The sequence below is a fragment of the Microtus pennsylvanicus genome, chromosome 1, assembly GCF_037038515.1.
Source record: "Microtus pennsylvanicus isolate mMicPen1 chromosome 1, mMicPen1.hap1, whole genome shotgun sequence".
Classification (NCBI taxonomy): domain Eukaryota; kingdom Metazoa; phylum Chordata; class Mammalia; order Rodentia; family Cricetidae; genus Microtus; species Microtus pennsylvanicus.
Genome location: NC_134579.1, coordinates 208,168,552 through 208,186,022, shown reverse-complemented (window position 1 = coordinate 208,186,022; position 17,471 = coordinate 208,168,552). Strand labels below are relative to the sequence as shown.

At 40.5% G+C, this 17,471-nt stretch overlaps 1 protein-coding gene across 8 annotated transcripts in view; it reads left to right on the top strand.

Moving 5' to 3' along the window:
- Ipcef1 (interaction protein for cytohesin exchange factors 1) overlaps positions 1-17,471 on the top strand; it is a 147,833-nt gene that overhangs the window by 96,144 nt on the left and 34,218 nt on the right. For 5 of the 8 annotated variants that reach the window (XM_075950103.1, XM_075950091.1, XM_075950098.1 and 2 more), the window contains 4 exons: positions 3,671-3,744; positions 5,001-5,072; positions 8,755-8,813; positions 10,092-10,192. In XM_075950103.1, coding sequence (XP_075806218.1) covers positions 3,671-3,744; positions 5,001-5,072; positions 8,755-8,813; positions 10,092-10,192 — 306 coding nt within the window. The remainder of the gene's footprint in view (positions 1-3,670; positions 3,745-5,000; positions 5,073-8,754; positions 8,814-10,091; positions 10,193-17,471) is intronic. The other 3 variants (XM_075950108.1, XM_075950121.1, XM_075950130.1) reach the window with 1 other exon arrangement.

Below are 17,471 nucleotides of genomic sequence, written 5' to 3'. Positions count from 1 at the left end.
GATGTCCCAAGTCAGTCAGCCATAGTACTGGAATGGAGAGAGTAAAGGTTTATGGATTGAACTCTGAGGTACCCTGATATCGAAGAGATAGCAGAAGACCTTGTGAAAACTTTAAAAGAGGAGGTAATTAGAAGGAAGGTGAGCAGCAGTGTTGCTAGGAGGCACAGGGGTGGATCGGATTGGGTTAATGTTCACTAGAGTCCAACTTAGGACATATGGAAGAGATGGATGGGACTTCGCATTGGAAGTGTTTAGGCTTCTTAGAATCTGGAACAGTTGGCATTGAAGTGGCAACAAATGCTTGATATAATGAGAGTTTTCCTCAAAACTAGTTATGGGGATTTATATGAAAATGTCTTAATATAACAGTGATGTTACATATATATTACATATATGTTATATAGCATGATCAATATGGCCATATTACATAAGATCAACCATTTTGAAGTGAGTACTTGAGTAAAAATCTCGTACATTCACAAAGATGTACACCCATCTGTATCTAGTTTCAAAACATTTCCAAGACAAAACTTCACTTCCTTCAAGTAGTTATGCCCAATTTTTTTCCCCAGGGCCTGGAATATATATATATATATATATATATATATATATATATATATATATAAATATCTGTGTTTTTTCTTTATGTATTTCTTATTCTGAATATTTCATATACATGTAACCAAATAATGCATGATATTTTGTGACTAAAATCTTTCATTTAGCATAATATTTGCAAGGTTTATCTATTTAGCATATGGCAGTCTTTCATGCAGTTTGTGACTATACATAATATTTATCTGTATGGATTTATCACAGTTTGTTTATTGATGATCAGTTTGTGTGTTGGTCTGTTTCTGGTTGTGAACAATGTGTACTGTTACCATACATATACACCTGAACATCTGTATTTGCTTTGGGTAGGTTTTTAGCAATGGACCTAGGTTTTCCAAAATTATATTTCTGCATATAGTTGTAATTGAAAATCACAGGAAACATTGTGTGTTATATAAAATATCAACTCATGTTGTAGGAGGCTTCTTGTTCATTCCTGGCTGCCCAGACTCAAAATAACTACACAGAAACAGTATTGATTAAACCACTGCTTTGCCTATTAGTGCTAGCTTCTAATTGGCTAGCTCTTATATCTTAATTTAACCCATTTCTATTTATCTGTGTATCACCACATGACTGTGGCTTACTGGCAAGGTTCCATCCAGTGTCTGTCTATAGCTGGGCTCCATGGCTTCTCCTTGACTCTGCCTTCTTTCCCCCAGCATTCAGTCTAGTTTTCCCCACCTACCTCTATTCTGCCCTACCAGGCCCAAGACAGATTCTTTATTAACCAACGGTATTTAGAGCATGCAGAAGAGAATCCCACATTAAACTCATGTATTATACATTCCTTGAATGTATACTTTATTTGTTTTGTGTGTTTAAAGATGAGATTGATGAAGTCACTGTGTGGTAACTAAAAAGCCTATAAATAAATGAGGTATCTATGTGTACACTCAGTGTATACATGTGTGTGTGTGTGTGTGTATTTTAGAAGTTCTCACTAGAATTGAGTTTTAATTCTTCCAAGGGAGAGCATGCAGGCACATACTTGCATTAACAGAGATATCTAGGAGATAGAGGCTGGGAATGGAGTTGACTAATTTTTTTTTCTGAAGAAAAGGTGAGTTGCTCTCTCAATGATATGAAAAAGAGACAATAATGAAGTCAACTAAGATCATTCTGGCACAAATTTAACAGCTAGCTGATTTTAAAATTAAGATTGTGTTTTCAAAATCAAATTTTAGTTAATCTTTTAATATCTGACAATTCATTTACATTTTTAAAAAATTGCATTTCTCTACTGAGGGACATTAGTGTGCCTGAAAGGAGATGTGAGCTCTGTTTATGACAAATGACCCAACTTCTCTGTAGATCATCTTAGCTTTTATTTATACGTTATAGATCAACTGGTTCATAGAGAGGGGGCTCCTTGATTCTATTTCTTGTGAAGCTTTTATTGATTTAAAGCAAAACTCATCCTATGCTATCCACAGCATCATTCTTTCTTGGGGACTTTCTTCTATAAGAGTCAACCATGGCAGTAGGATTTTGCAAGATATGACTCTGAGCAAACACTCCAAACACTTCCTACAGCCTCAGGAAAGAAGTGGTTCTTGCTGAATGTCTGTTAAAGGCTATGTTTATCTGGGCTCTCTCCAGTCCTAACAGACAGCAAGATGTGTATCTGTGGGTTTGCCAACTTCAAGGCCTGGGCTCTGTCTACCATCTCTAGGCTGCTAATGAGGTTTTGTCTCCTGTGCTTGTGGCTCGCCACAGTTGTTGGGGGAGAATGATGGTGAGCATGCCTCTGGGTTCAGCAGGAAGCAGGACATAGATGGGTTAAGTCTGTGGGTTTCATGAGGACAGAAGGAGAGCAGGGGCAGGCCCAGAGCCTGCTGTATACTAATCATCCCTAAGCTGCATTATATCACATCTCTTTCTGTTGGGGGAAGGGTTGCTTGTTAGTTCCCAGCTACCTGGCTAGTTTAGACCCAAAATAATCACACAGAAACTGTATTAATTAAATTACTGTTTGACCCATTAGCTCTAGCTTCTTATTGGCTGACTCTTACATATTAATTTAACCCATTTCTATTAATCTGTGGCTTACTGGTTAAAGTCCCAGTGTCTGTCTCCAGCGGGGCTACATGGCATCTCTCTGAGTCTGCCTCCTTTCTTCCAGCATGCCATTTAGTTTTCCCTGCCTAGCTAAGCTCTGCCCTGCTGTCCAAATCAGTTTCTTTATTCATTAATAGTAATCACAGCATACAGAGGTAAATCCCATATCGCCTCCCCTTTTCTGTTTAAATAAAAATAATGATGTGGGAGGTCCCTCTGACTATTTGTTTATTGGTTAATGAATAAAGAAAACTGTCTTGGCCTATAGCATGAAAGGAGGAAGGTGGAGTTAGAGAGATACCATGGAACCCCTGCCAGAGTCAGACATGCCGAAACTTTGCCGGTAAGTCACTACCACATGGTGATTACATAGATTGGTAGAAATGGGTTAAATTAGAGATTAGCCAATAAGAAGCTAGAGCTAATGGGCCAAGCAGGGATTTAACTGGTATGGTTTCTGTGTGATTATTTTGGGTCTAAGCTAGCTGGGCAGCCAGGAACCAACAAGTGGCCCTTCTCCGACATCTTTCTTTCTTCCTTTCTTCCTTTCTTCCTTTCTTCCTTTCTTCCTTTCTTCCTTCCTTCCTTCCTTCCTTCCTTCCTTCCTTCCTTCCTTCCTTCCTTACTTCCTTCCTTTCTTTTTTAAGAAGGGGTTTCTCTGTGTAGCCCAGGCTGTCCTGGAACTCACGATATAGACCAGGCTGGCCTTGAACTCACAGAGGTTCTCCTGCCTCTGGCCCCGAGAGCTGGTGTTAAAGGCATGAGCCACCACCGCCACTCTGTTCTCATGTCACTTCTTATGAAATGTTTTTGTGTCTATTTTTAAGAATACTAATATCTTTTAAAAACAGTGTATCTAAGTCCATGGCTAGTTAATGCTGCTTCATGGACATTCCTGTGGTTCCGCCTCATTTAACGAATGTCTTTTCTAGTTCATGTTGTCAGTGTGTCAAAGCCTGGCAGCGGAGCATTTATGACTACGTGTTTGTTTCAGGCAGAAAAAGCTGATGGATTTGTCAACCTGCCAGATTTCACAGTGGAAAGAGCCTCTGAATGCAAGAAAAAACAGTGAGTCCTTTTTTCATCCCCCAAATCCATTTTCAATGTTCACCTAGTGATGGGGTGATTTGGAAGTGGAGGAAGGTATGATTAAAATGTCTGGGAATTTTGAGTGTTGTGAGTTGTCACTGTACAAATATACACTCATAGGGAATGGACATAGAAACTTCTTATTTTCTGGCATGTCAACCCATGGGGTAGATGGGTATTAACTGCCCCATTACCTGTGCCAAACACACACTAAGGCAAGGGAATCAATGTCAAGGTTTTGACCTTGTAAAGAACAAATAGCAAAGCAGGGGTCACCACACAGAGTTGTAGACCTAACAGCAAGACCAAATCATCTTAGTTCATGGTATTATTAGTACTGGCCTTGCCATTTCATACTCTGATGCATTTCGGTTGGGACTGTATTCTGCTATAGAATAAGAATGAACAGTGATGGGGGTGAAGTAGGTTCTGCTAAGAAGGACAGAGCCTGGAGGGTCTGGGAACAGTCAAGAGCTCCTTAGAGAGCTGAGTATACACTTTGGTCACATGATCATTTCAAGAGAACACCCTACTGTGACTTACTTTTATGTCATCTTTGTTCTTTCTCTTATTCTTTCTTCAACATCTTTTCCTTTATTTTTTGAAAGGAACATTTTTTTTTCATTGATAAGCAATGAATTGCTTTCTTGGGAACCAGTGTTAGCTTTTGTTCTTTGCTATACTGGTATAATAGCTGTGTCTTGTTCTGTATTGATGCTTGTGATTTTTGATTGGTTATTAAAAAATAACTCTGTCCTGTTCTGGTGTGATTGGTCAGTGGAAACATTTTACTTGCTATCACTGATGGGCAATAAACTTCCTTTAACTAATATCTAATTTGTTTTTTTTTTTGCTTTACCAATACAGAGCCCCTTATCTATGGCTTCTGAAGAGTTATGTGGTGTTGAAGTGGCATACCTGATTATTTTCATATAACTAAAACTCTACTGTATAGTTGACTGAATTTAAATAATACCGTTCTTGAATGAGTTGATCTGAATCCTGTAAAGTGACAACCCAGGGACTCTCAACTTGAATGTATTGTTTCTAAACCTTTAAATAGTTAGCAGGTGAAAAAGGTACACCTTTAGATATTTAATTGGAAGCTAAGGAGTGGCTAAGATGCAGTTCTGACAGGATAAAATGACCCCTGCTAACTGGAATAGGGACCAGATAACAGGTGTTTAACCAAGTTACTTTAAAAACTCTAACACATGTGCTTTTCTCCTTTCTAGTGCATTTAAGATCAACCACCCAGAGATCAAAACCTTCTACTTTGCAGCAGAGAATTTACAGGAAATGAACATGTAAGTAGAGAAGGCTGCATCCAGTCCCTAAGAGAATGAACTTACTTCGGTCAGGCATCAGAGTTTTACGCCAATGGTCATGTCTCTCATTGTCCTATTTATTTTTGTTAAGTTTGTTCTGTTCATTCCTCTAGGCATTATAAAATCATCTTGCTTTCTTCTCTAGCATGTGTAGTCATTTGTGGACATAAACTCGTCTTAATGACTGTTTTAGGGAGTAGTTGTAAGACTCTCCTGAAGGAGCCACTGAGAGGAGAGAGTAGACAGAAGGAGATGTGACGTGATGAGAATTCACACCACAGGAGAAAGACCCATCGCTACTCAGGCTCTGCAGCCTCTAGTGTGTGCTGTGTGATTATCACAAAGGCTCAGGGACTTATCGCCTGCTTCTCCTTGCATCACCCTGAACATTTACTTCTGGTTCACCTGACTTTAAAATATATGCTAGTTCTGTTTTCGGGTTGCTCTGTTAGGTCAATGCACTCAATTCCCACTTGGCTCCTGGTTTAGACAAAGATGCACAGCACTGGCTATAATTTGAATGAAGCGGTCTGTCTGTGAGGTGCTGCCTCGAGGCACTAGAAGACAGCCTATCAACTTAAAAAGACCATTCCTGTTGATTTAAGACCATCATATAATAATTTAATGTTTATGGATCATGTATAGTATGCCCCATTGACAAATATGGTGGGTAGTAACAATCAAACCCTCCCACCCCACCCCATAATTCTTCCATTCATAGAGTTTAACCTGAAATGCTGCTATCTATTGTACATGGTAAGCATTTCATTGCTTATCTTCCATACATAATCCATCTTTGCCTTCTTGTTTCAGAAAACTAAATAAAATAGATGCTATCTTCCCTCATACACTTCCACCCCCCTTCAGGTCACCTCTTTTGAAGCACGGTCTAGCTAGGAGCCTTCTCATTTGTTATACATGTTTAGCCTACCCTCACGTCGCTCTCCAGATGAGGACAAATCACTCACAGGGAGTTGGGAAACCATGGGTTAGCTGTCAGAGAAGAAACTGACAACAGTGTCTTTCAAACATGTCTTTGATAGACAAAGAGAGTGTCTGCGTCACACACTTTCTCATTGTAGCTTTCGCCCCCTCCCTTGCCTTTTTCGAGCACCTGAAGAGGAAATAAAGTACAGACACTTCAGAAGACAGGGCATATGCCCTTCAAAGGTCAAAACTTGTCTCTGTGTGGCACTGGTGACACAATCCAGCCCATTTGCAGTCACATGTTCTGCAAGTGTTCAGAAGAAGGTAGCGTTCTTGCCTAGAGGAAGTTAGAACCTAGAGATGGTGACTGCCAGTCTGCTGCTGAGCCACCACTGAGGTCCACAGGGCTGCCTCTGGTCTGTAGTGGCAGGGAGGCAGGGCTGCCCAGCATCCAACTCTGATAGCTTCTCCAGCAGCATCGCGGACATCACATGTTTTTGGCTTTATCCCTGTTACCGTCTTTCCCACCCATGTTGGGACTGATCTTTTCAAATTAGTTTTTATCTTCCCAATGAGGGTTTAGTGAAAGAAATAGTTCTCTTGAGTGCCATGTAACTTAGTGAGTGTCTCCTATGCAGAAAATCACATTTTCAGTCAAGAGGAGGTTAGACTTTTATGAAATTATTGGACTGGGTGTGTGGATTAGAGTGCCAGAAGTACAATGGGGTCAGTCACTCTCAACTCATAGCTCTCCATTATCTTTTTATTTCTTTGATATTTTATTTTTAGATCTTTTAGTTTGTAGGAAGGGAAGGGCCAGCATTATATACTTATAAAATCAGGTATAAACTGAAAACTATTAGACTTTTTTAAAGTGAATGATGACATAAATTTTATTTTATCTGATTTAGAAAATGTGCTTAAATTTTTGGGCACCTTTCTCTGTTTGCTATGCCTTATTTTTTTAAGACATTATTTGTCACTGAACATGGAAATTATCATTTTGGCCAAATTTTCTAGCCAGCAAGACCCATGGATCTGTTTATCTCTGCCTACACCCTAGTGCTGAGGCTACAAATGAGTGTCACTGTCTACCTCTTTATGTGGGTACTGAGAATCCAAAATCAGGTCATCAGGGTTGTATGGCAAGCTCTTTATGCACTGAACCATCTCCCCAACTTCCTACTATATTCTTTAAATGTTAGTTAAGTACTATATTAAACATCATGTAAAAATTAAATGACACAAAATATAGAAAACACATGAGATTTCTAACTCTCTCCACCTTCCATTCAGCTCCCTGGGGATTATCCACATCTGACAGAATAGCGCCTCTCCTTCCTCATACTGTGTGCACTCCTTCATGCACAGGTATGAATGTATCAGTTACACTATTATACATACATTATACATGCATTAGGACAGACAAAACCTATGGCTCTGTCCTTTTCTACTAACCATAGGATTTTTCCCCCTGAGTCATTACAAATCTGCTTGTGAATATTTTTTATTAGTTTTATTGTAATATTGTATTCATATAATATAGATTGTTATCGATCTGATTTCTTGTTAATGAACAATGACTAACTCAGGGTCTTTTTTTCTGCTGTTGCAAGTGTTGTTGACAACATTTTTCTACACACTTTTCCCCCCCAAAATAGATAGTAACAATTGCAATTATTGAGCAAAGAAGGTGGGTATTTAAATTTTGAATAATTTAAGCAAATTGCTTGTTCAAAACTGACTATATCAACTTTAATGTTTGGCTCAACACTTGATTCAAATGTATATTTTTCTCTTCTCACCACAGACACCAGTAGCACTTTCAGTGCTACCATCCATGGGTCTAGATGATACAGTTTCCAAATGGCCAGTATGCATGTTCAAAATTCGAGGATTTCCCCACGTGTGCATTAGCTCTTGCGGGTTCTGCCCCCATTCTTTTGACCCATTTGTCATGGTTTAGGGACTAGACGAACATTCCTGCTTCCTATAGCAGATACATCAATGGGAGAGAGAAACTCATTCATTTTTGCCTTTCATGAAGATTTTAGAAATTAAAAATTTCCACTTTTTAGGAATACCTTTTATGTTTTATTCAGGTTTTCTACTGAGTGGTGCAAAAATTTTTCTGGCTTAAAAATGAGTGGTATGGGTTTTTTTTTTTTTTCTGAACCAATTGACCTTATTAAAATGGTAGAGAATTGGAGAGGCTCGGTGGGGAAATAGCTTCTCAGGCAAGGCTGATGGATCCCATTTACAGGCAGGCACAAAGAGAGAACTGACTTCCCAATGTTGTCTCCTGGCCTCCAAATGTATAATGCATGAGTATAAGGACAATAAATTTAAAAAATTTTAAGAACGATAGCTTGTATGGTCAAGTGACTGAATTCGATATGATCTGATGGTGGATGAAGTTTCAAAATATTTAATTACTAAAGAAGACATATTTGTTCATCTAGTTAGAATATCTCATTTAGCTTCTTACTTAGCCACTGGATAAAGCCTCCCCCTGCTCCTCTTAAAAGTGTAGACCCCTGAACAGCCAAGACACCTTAGGTCTCCACGTTTCAAACTCATGATGCTTTAGGAAATACTCCGGGTAAGTGAGGAGGTAGGACTGAACTTTATTGTGAAGCCTGAGACAGGAAGCAGGCTCAAGGTCTAAGGGGGAAAGTGAGTAGATGGGGGCCCAGCTGTATGGTGAGACATTGACTTTCTGTTTGAACCTTAGGTGGTTAAGCAAACTTGGATTTGCAGTAATCCACCAGGAGTCCACTACAAAGGATGAAGGTATGTTCTGCTTTCCATTTCTGAAACTTTAGCAAGAGCATTAGAACCAAATGAGTCAGGAGGAAGAAAGAGACAATTCAGCTTCTATGTATAGGCTGATCCTGGGGAAACGTGGTTTGACATTTGAAGCGATCTAAAAGGTACAGACAACCATCTTCACACAGCTTCACCACGGAGCCGAGCCTCCCTGCCAACTGAAGCGATTTCACACTTCTCCCACTCTTGAGCAGCTGCGGGCCCCACCGATACTCAAACAATTGCCAATGCAAATGTTTTAGTGCCCTCCTTACAGAGTTCTTACTCACGGGCCTGAATGTGTCGCGATCTAGACAGATAACTTACATCCCATCATTTCCTCTTACGGTTTCACCTCTCTGCCAGGTGTGTGTTGGCATTCATTACCTTAAAATTGTTCTTGGAACCTAAAGATCGGGTTGGAGACACACCGTGTTCAGGCCTCACAAAGTCATATTCATATCTTTATAATATTACTAGCCTTTAGAGTGGGGAGCAGAGAACTGAATCAGACTGGTGCTGCAATGCATAGATTATAGGATGCTTGGGCACTGTAAGGAGAAAGTTATAAAATCTTAAGGTTAGAAATGGAAAAGTGTCAAGTGTGAACCAATAAGGGAATTCATTACAATGCTATGAAGTCAGCATCTAGCTACCATGCTGGTCCTCCTTTCTGTATGATAAGCATCCATTGGTTATACACTGGGGAAAAGAAACATTTGTAGATGGACTTATCCTGGTGTTTAAGACCTTTTGTGATATTGCTCCTAAACTTCTAAAGCTGGTCTTCCAGGATCTCCCTTGGGGACCTCCAGTTTTGTGGCTTGGCTCATTTTTTCAGCCTGGTTCCCTTCTTGCTGTTTTGGGGTACCAGCCATGGCTGAGTTATCAGTCAGATGTAGCTCCCACAGCTCATTCTGATTCCATCTCCACTGCTGATGATGCCATAACTATCACACATTTTAAGGAATTCTTTTCTTTTCTTTTTTATCCCCTGAGTCACAATAGCCTCATCTTGCATCTTGGATGCTCTCTGGCAGGAGAAACTGCCATGTGGGAACGCTTGTTTCTCCCATTCTTGGGTCTCTTTTCATTAGGCAGTGCCATAGGTTTCTTGTTGTCTAATTTCCCCCCACTTGGATGCTTCCTTTTTGAATGATATTGAAATCACAATGTGCAGATGGAGAAAAACCTTTGCTCACACATTATGGAATAACTGATGAGAGCCTGGAAGCCTGAGGCATCTTTTTCTTCCGGTTACAGAATGTTACAGTGAGAGTGAGCAGGAAGATCCTGAAATAGCCTCAGAGACGCCACCCCCTCCGTATGCTTCCGCAACTTCCTCTCCTGTGGTACGTGTCGATGTGAGTAGTCTGTTGGTCACTAATCCTTTGTGAGTATGTCATTCCTTCTGATTATACATAGACTATCATGGCTAATACACTTTTAGAATTGACTGAGTTAAGGTGCTTCCCAAAGAGCAAGTGAAATTCTCAGGGTACTGACTCAGAATGCTGACTTCGAGCCTTCTCCATAGCAACCCACAGGGATGACACTCTTGATGTGTTTGTTCATAACCCACAGATGGACTGTATCACGATCTGAGGTTGTATGGAGATGCAAAGGCCTTTTGAGTGGCAGGCCAATGTCTGCAGAGGCTCATTTTGCAGTGTGGCATCTTATGCCCTACTTATTTTCTGAAGCAATGTCAAGTGCCTTGCTTTGGTGCATGTGATACAGCAACGCAAAATGAATTTAAAAACGATATAAGAAAGGGAGCATGAAAAGAGAAACAGAGACAGCAGCTGGGGGTCATCCCATTAAGATTGTATATGGGCCAGCATGGTGTGTTCCCAAAGAAGGGTTCAAGTTGCATGCTAAGCTTTGGAAGTCCAGGTCTTCATGGATGCCAAAACTTTGGAGAATTACTTCACGTTTGGATGTGGTCCCTAGGAAGGGTCACACTGGGGTCAGTGAGGACATAATTTTTTTAAAAAAATTAATAGATCGTTATTATTATTATTATTTTTATTATTGTTTTGTGGTATGTGGTTTAAACTCAAGACCTCCTACATGCTAACACATGACCCACGCCGCTATCCAGATTTACTTCTTTTATGTTTATCATGTTCCCGGTGCTGTAAATGCATAATCAATCAATCTTCCAACAACCCTGAAAAACAGTAGTATTTTATTTGCCCTTTACTGATCACACAAGGCCAAGCCCCTTTCTATGGTTAGAGCCATTTGTATTTTCTCTTGTGTCTGTTGGATGTTTTTAGCCTCTGCCCCCATTCCTGTTCCTCTTTCTCACTCTTGTTGACTGATGGGATGTCTCAGCTTGTTCCACTCTGTATTTGAAATAACATGTGTTTGTCGTGCGAGGCTGTCAGCTGTAAGTGAGCCATTCTCACTTATGATTTTTTTAAACACTTTCATGGCTTCTTTTTATAAATGTCTGCGAGTTTAATGGCTCAGATTTATCCATCACTTTTATTGAACTTAGTGTGCTTTAATTTTTCTGGTTTTAAGAAATTGCTTCCTCTCCCAAGGCCATGAACACAACTGAGCAGCTGATCCAGTCCTTAAATGTTTCTTAAGTAGTTGTAAATCAGGTGGCGGTGGTGGCGCACGCCTTTAATCCCAGTACTCTAGAGATTGAGGCAGGGGGATCTCTGAGTTCAAGGCTAGCCTGGTCTACAAAGCTAGTTCCAGAATAACAAGGGCTACATAGAGAAACACTATCCGGTAAAACAAAAACAAAACAAACAAACAAAAAAGTTATAATTCACTTTTAACAGATATTTTCTAAAGTGATACAAGATAAAATTGTCAGATAAATGTCTTGTCAGTGTTTTGTCAATTTAAGACAAACTCCTATGTGAAGAGGATCCTCAAATCAGGAAAATACATCATAGATTGTTTGAAGGCAATTGGGGGGGGCATTTTGTTGATTAATGGTTGATGTGGGAGGGCCCAGCCCACTGTGGGTGGTGCCATCCCTAGGAAGGTAGTCTAGCTGGTATAAGAAAGCAGGCTGAGCAAGCCACAAGGAGAGCAAGCCAGTAAACAGTGCTCCTTTGTGGACTCTGCTTCTGTTTCCACTACTAGGTTCTTGCCTTGAGTTTCTGCCTTGGTTTCCCCTGATGATGGGCTGTGACCTGTAAACCAAGCAATCCCCCCAACCAGTTGTGTTTGGTCATGGTGTTCATTACAGCAACAAAAGCAAACAAGGACAAATGTTGAATAGTTAGATTTTTTTTCCTTTTAGCAATAGAGTATGCTCCTTCTGCTCACATATTTCCCAGGCAGATTTTGTTTTTGTTTTCTCTTGTTTCTGGAAAAAAAAAAGAAAAAAAACCAGACATGTAAGACACTTGGTTAAAATAGCATTAGGCTTACTATTTTAAACAGATAAAATGAAAGAAAAAAAATCTGGGTAACTTTTATCCAGGGCATGAATCAAATTATTGTTTCACTCAATATGAGATAGCCTAGCCATGAATCATATATTCAAGCCTAGGGTGAAAATAAATTTTTTCCAATTTTTTTTTTCTTTAGTAGTTGGGGGATGACTTCATTTCATGAAGCTGAACCCAAAAGAATAACATAATATTGTTCTAGAAAATTGTCTCAAAAACTTTCAAGGTTTGGAATAACTAACTCAATGCCTAGCCTTTTTTTTTACTGCTGGAGAGTAGAGATAATCTCAGTTTTCATTGCTCGAGAGTTTGGACTTCTGCTTCTAGTGGGCTGAATTCCACAAGAAAATGTAGTGTCCTGTAGGGTCTTGAGCCAGTGAAGCCAAGTTCCTGGTTCTGGTCTTTCAAACTGCAAGGCCTCATATGAGAAACAGTGGGGGGACAGCCACTAGTCCCTTTGAGTGCATATGGGTAGCACATGTCCATGTATATACTAAGGTCAACCCCAAATGCCATTCTTGAGGAGCCAGCCTCAAGATCCCTCATGAGAATCTAGGACCCTCTGATACCCTAGACTGGCTAACCAGGGAGCTCACCAGTCTCCCAGTGCTGGTGATATATGCGTTTGCTTGCCACTGTGCCCAGAATTTTATGTGGGTGCTAAATTTTGGATTCAGATCCTGGAGCTTGAATGGCAAGCACTTTGTTCATCAAACCATCTCAGCAGCCCCAACATGACCTGATTCTTAAAGAAACGATAGAGAGTTTTGTTTTTCCCAGGCTTATTATAAAAGTTTAAAATAGATGAGGGTTCTGTCCTTTTCATTTTGAAAGATAATTTGTAGATCTCATTGTTCAGATTTCTTCAAAGAGTATAAAAGGAACCAACTTCTCAAGTCTCAGAATGTCCTGAGTTACTAAGTGTTTTTAAGAACTATTAATAGCTTTCGACACATATTTTCTTCTTCCAAGTTTAATTTTAAAGGCACTGTCTGATAACCTGGTCTGTTATACTGATTCACTTAAATTATGAACACTCTTCCTGTTCGAAGAGATGAATGCAGATGACCATCCTAGGCAGGAGGTCTACTATGGCAGAAGTAGAGAAGGATGGATGAGGAGACCAGAAGAGATAGGGATAGAGAGTGGGCTCTGGCAACAATAGGCATGGATGGTCAGAATGGTCCTGCACAGCTTAGATCTGAGCTTAGGTCTGCGGAGGCCCTATGAGTCAGCTGGGAGACCCACTGCAAAGGAATTTTTCACCAGAGAAAACAGAGTCAAGGTCTCATTGATGAGAAGTGATGCCAATATGTCACTGGGAGCTCATGAACCTGAATGAGACAGGATGTAAAGCCAGGATACCAGTAGCCATCCTTTACTGGGCTTGTAGGCCAGCCAAGGCTTTCGATGCTCCATTCTGAGTGATTTGGGGAGCACTTAGAAGATATGAGCGGAAGGATTGTGATGTCAATTTTGAATTTAGAAGGAGACCCAGGCTGGTATATGGAAGCAGTCCCATGCATCAGGGAGAAGCACATTTTCACAGAGGGCATCAAAGTGTGCATTGTTCTCTGGTGTCATGTAGTGGTGGGTCTTTCTGGACAGCTCTCAGGCCCTTCAGGAAGGGAGATGGCAGGGACTTGAGTGTGCTTGAGCAGAGACCACCAAGAGCTGGATCAGGTAGGAGAAGGGGGATGAATATTTACAACCCCAGCTTCGTGCAGCTCAGCTCATCATTCAGAGTATTGTAATGGAAAGGTTCAGGTATCCTCACATCTCGATGCTTTTCGGGAGAACACTGCCTTTTTGTCTCTGAGAATGTTGAAAAAAGCCTTCTAAAGCAAACCAAAGCAGCAGGAAGTAAAAATAAACCCTGAAAAGAAGCCCACTGGCCGGGGATAGAGGAGGAAGTCAGAAACTGAAGAAACAAGGATAATTTTAGAAATATAGATTCATTTTAATAGGCTATGTCTTTGAATAGCTGTCTCCCAAATGCCACTCGGTCATTCAATATCCATTCTACAAAGCGGTATGGATGCTTGCAAGTGGGTAATTGTAGGAAGACTTCCCAGTGAACTTAGCACATGATTCTGAACCTAGAAAATATATACATGCAAGAAATAGAGATAAGGAAAACTGCCTTTCTACTCAGGATATAAGAAATAATAAGCTTTGTGTTTGGAAATTGAACTGATTTTCAAACTTTGCTATAACTTGGTGTTATGTATTTTTGTCTCTTGCTTTAACAGTTTCTTTCCACAGCCAGGTAGCATGGCGGCTGTCCCACCATCCCTTCCTGCCTTCTGCTTCCGCTGGCCAACTCCCACCCCCTCATTAGTTCCTGCCTGAGTCATTGGAACAACAGGCTCTTTCTTTCCCTGCTTCTAGTCTATCTTTCCTTTCAAAAGTCCCCCAAAATGTGCTTTTAATAAGCCCCACTTGCCTAGAACTCACCAAGCATACCAGGTTGGCCTTGAACTCACAGAGCTCTGCCTACCTCTGCCTCCCAAGTGCTAAGATTAAAGACAGGCACCACCATACCTGGCCCTACACTTTAGCCTTTTATTTAAGGCCATTGAGATTTCACATTTGTTGCTACCTTCTTTTCACTAACCCCTCCTTTGTCATCAGCCCTGAAAAATGCCTGCTTTGCCCTGAGTCTTCCAAGCTCACCTTCTGCATCTGCAAGGAGAGAGCTTCTTAAGCTGTAGGAAGCTCTAGTTCGGACACCACCCCAGTTCTCCTTCATGGTGTCTTTTAGTCTGCTTCAAGCATAAATTCCTCTGCTGAAGCCATTCCCAGCCTTCTAAGCCAGGACAAATTTGTTCTTTTAGTTTTTTGTTTTTTCTATTAATCCCTTTAGTTGGCATTCATGTATTCATAGTAATGGGTTTCACTGTTCTATTTTCTTTCTTTTATTAATATTTTGTTTTTTAAATTCATTTTACATATGAACCACAGTTTCCCTTCCTTCCCCTCTTCCTCTTTCTTTCCCCTTCCTTCAACTCAGCTCCATCCATTCCTCAGAAAGGGTAAGGCCTCCCATGGGGAGTCAACAAAGTCTGGCACATTCAGTTGAGGCAGGACCAAGCCCACACGCCTCCCACCATCAAGGCTGAGCAATGCATTTCACCATATGGAATGGATTTCAAAGAGCCAGCTCATGCACTATGAATATAGATCCTGATCCCACTGCCAGGGGGCCCATCAACAGAGTAGGCTATAAAACTGTCACCCACATGCTGAGGGCCTGGTTTGGTCCCATGCAGGATCCCCAGCTGTTGGTCTAGAATCCGTAAACTCTTCCAAGTTTGGGTCAACTTGTCTCTGAGTTTCCCTGTCATGATCTTGACTCCCCTTGCACATGTAATTTTTCCTCCTTCTCTTTGAGTGGATTCCCACAGCTTGGCCTCGTCTTGGATTTGGATCTCTGCATCTGCTCCCATCAGTTACTGGATGTGGGTTCTATGATGACACATAGGGCAGTCACCAATCTGATTACAGGGGAAGGCCAGTTCAGGCGTCCTCTTCACTGTTGCTAGGGTCTTAGTTCAGATCATCCTTGTGGGTTTCTGGGAACTTTCCTCATGTCAGGTTTCACCCTAACCCCACAATGGCTCCCTTTATCAAGATATCTCTTTCTTTGCTGTCCCACCTCATTCCTCCCCCAACTTGTTCCTGTTCCCTCATGTCCTCATCCCCATCCTTTCCCATTTACCACCCCCACCATCAGTTTGCCCAGGAGATCTCATCTATTTCCCCTTCCCAGAGTGATCCTGTGTCCCTCTTAGGGTCCTCCTTGTTAATTTACTCTGGTCTGGTTATCCTTTGCTTTACATCTAGTATCCACTTATGAGTGAGTACATACTGTGTTTGTCTTTCTGGGTCTGGGTTACCTCACTCAGAATGATTTTTTTTCTAGTTCCATCCATTTGCCTGCAAATTTCATGATTTTTTTCAATCTGAGTAATATTGCATTGTGAGAAAATATTGCATTTTCATTATCTATTCTTCAGATAAGGGACATCTAGGTTTTTTCCAGGTTCTGTCTATTATAAGTAATGCTGCTATGAACATAGCTTAGTAAGTGTTCTTGTGGTATAGTTGAGGATCCTTTGGGTATATGGGTATTGCTGGGTGTTGAGGTAGATTGATTCCCAATTTTCTGAGAAACTACCATACTGATTTCCAAAGTGGCTGAATAAGTTTGCACTCCCACCAGCAGTGGAGGAGTGTTCCCTTTACTCCACATCCTCTCCAAAATGAGCTGTCATCAATGTTTTTGATCTTAGCCATTCTGACAGGTGTAAGATGATATCTTAGGGTTGTTTTGATTTGCATATACTTGATGACTAAGAATGTTGAGAAATTCCTTAAAAATTGAGATTTAAGAAATTTGAGATTTCAGCCATTTGAGGCTCTTCTGTTGATAATTATCTGCTTAGATCTGTAACCACCCCCCATATTGGATTATTTGGTATTTCGATGTCTAGTTTCTTGAGTTCTTTATAAATTTTGGAGATCAACCCCATATCAGATGTAGGGTTACTGAAGACCTTTTCCCATTCTGTAGGCTGTTATTTTGCCTTTTTTACTGTGTACTTTGCTTTACAGAAGCTATTCAGCTTCAGAAGGTCTCATTTATTAATTGTTGCTCTCAGTGTTTGTGCTGCTAGTGTTGATTTAGAAAGTTGTCTCCTATGCCTCATTGTGGGATTTTCATACATGTATATCATTCTACTTTGTTCTTCTTCTGAATTCTCTCTGCATTTCTGGAACACTTCTTAAAATGCCTTTTCATGCTGTTACTGTAATTGACCTCGTACTTGGAACTTTGTATGTCTGTGTTATTTATATAATTACAACATTCATTTAAAAGTACATTTAAAATTTTTATGTGTATGTGTGGTTGCCTGAGTATGTGTATGCATACACATACTGAAGTACCCTATAGAGGTCATATGGGTACTGGCAACCAAACCTGGGCTCTCTGTAAGAGTAGTTTAAACTCTCAACCTCTGAGCCATCTCTCTAGACCCCAATTACCAAATTATTTAAGTCAAAGGCCACATTCAATGTGTTTTTTGTTTATTGCTGATGTTTATAAGTGTCAAACTCATGTTTTAGCTTGAGTGCATGGATAGATGGAAAAGTAGGTGGCTATTATGGCCTCATGGATACTCTCTGAGAATATTTCCTTAGGCACCCCTTTAGAAAG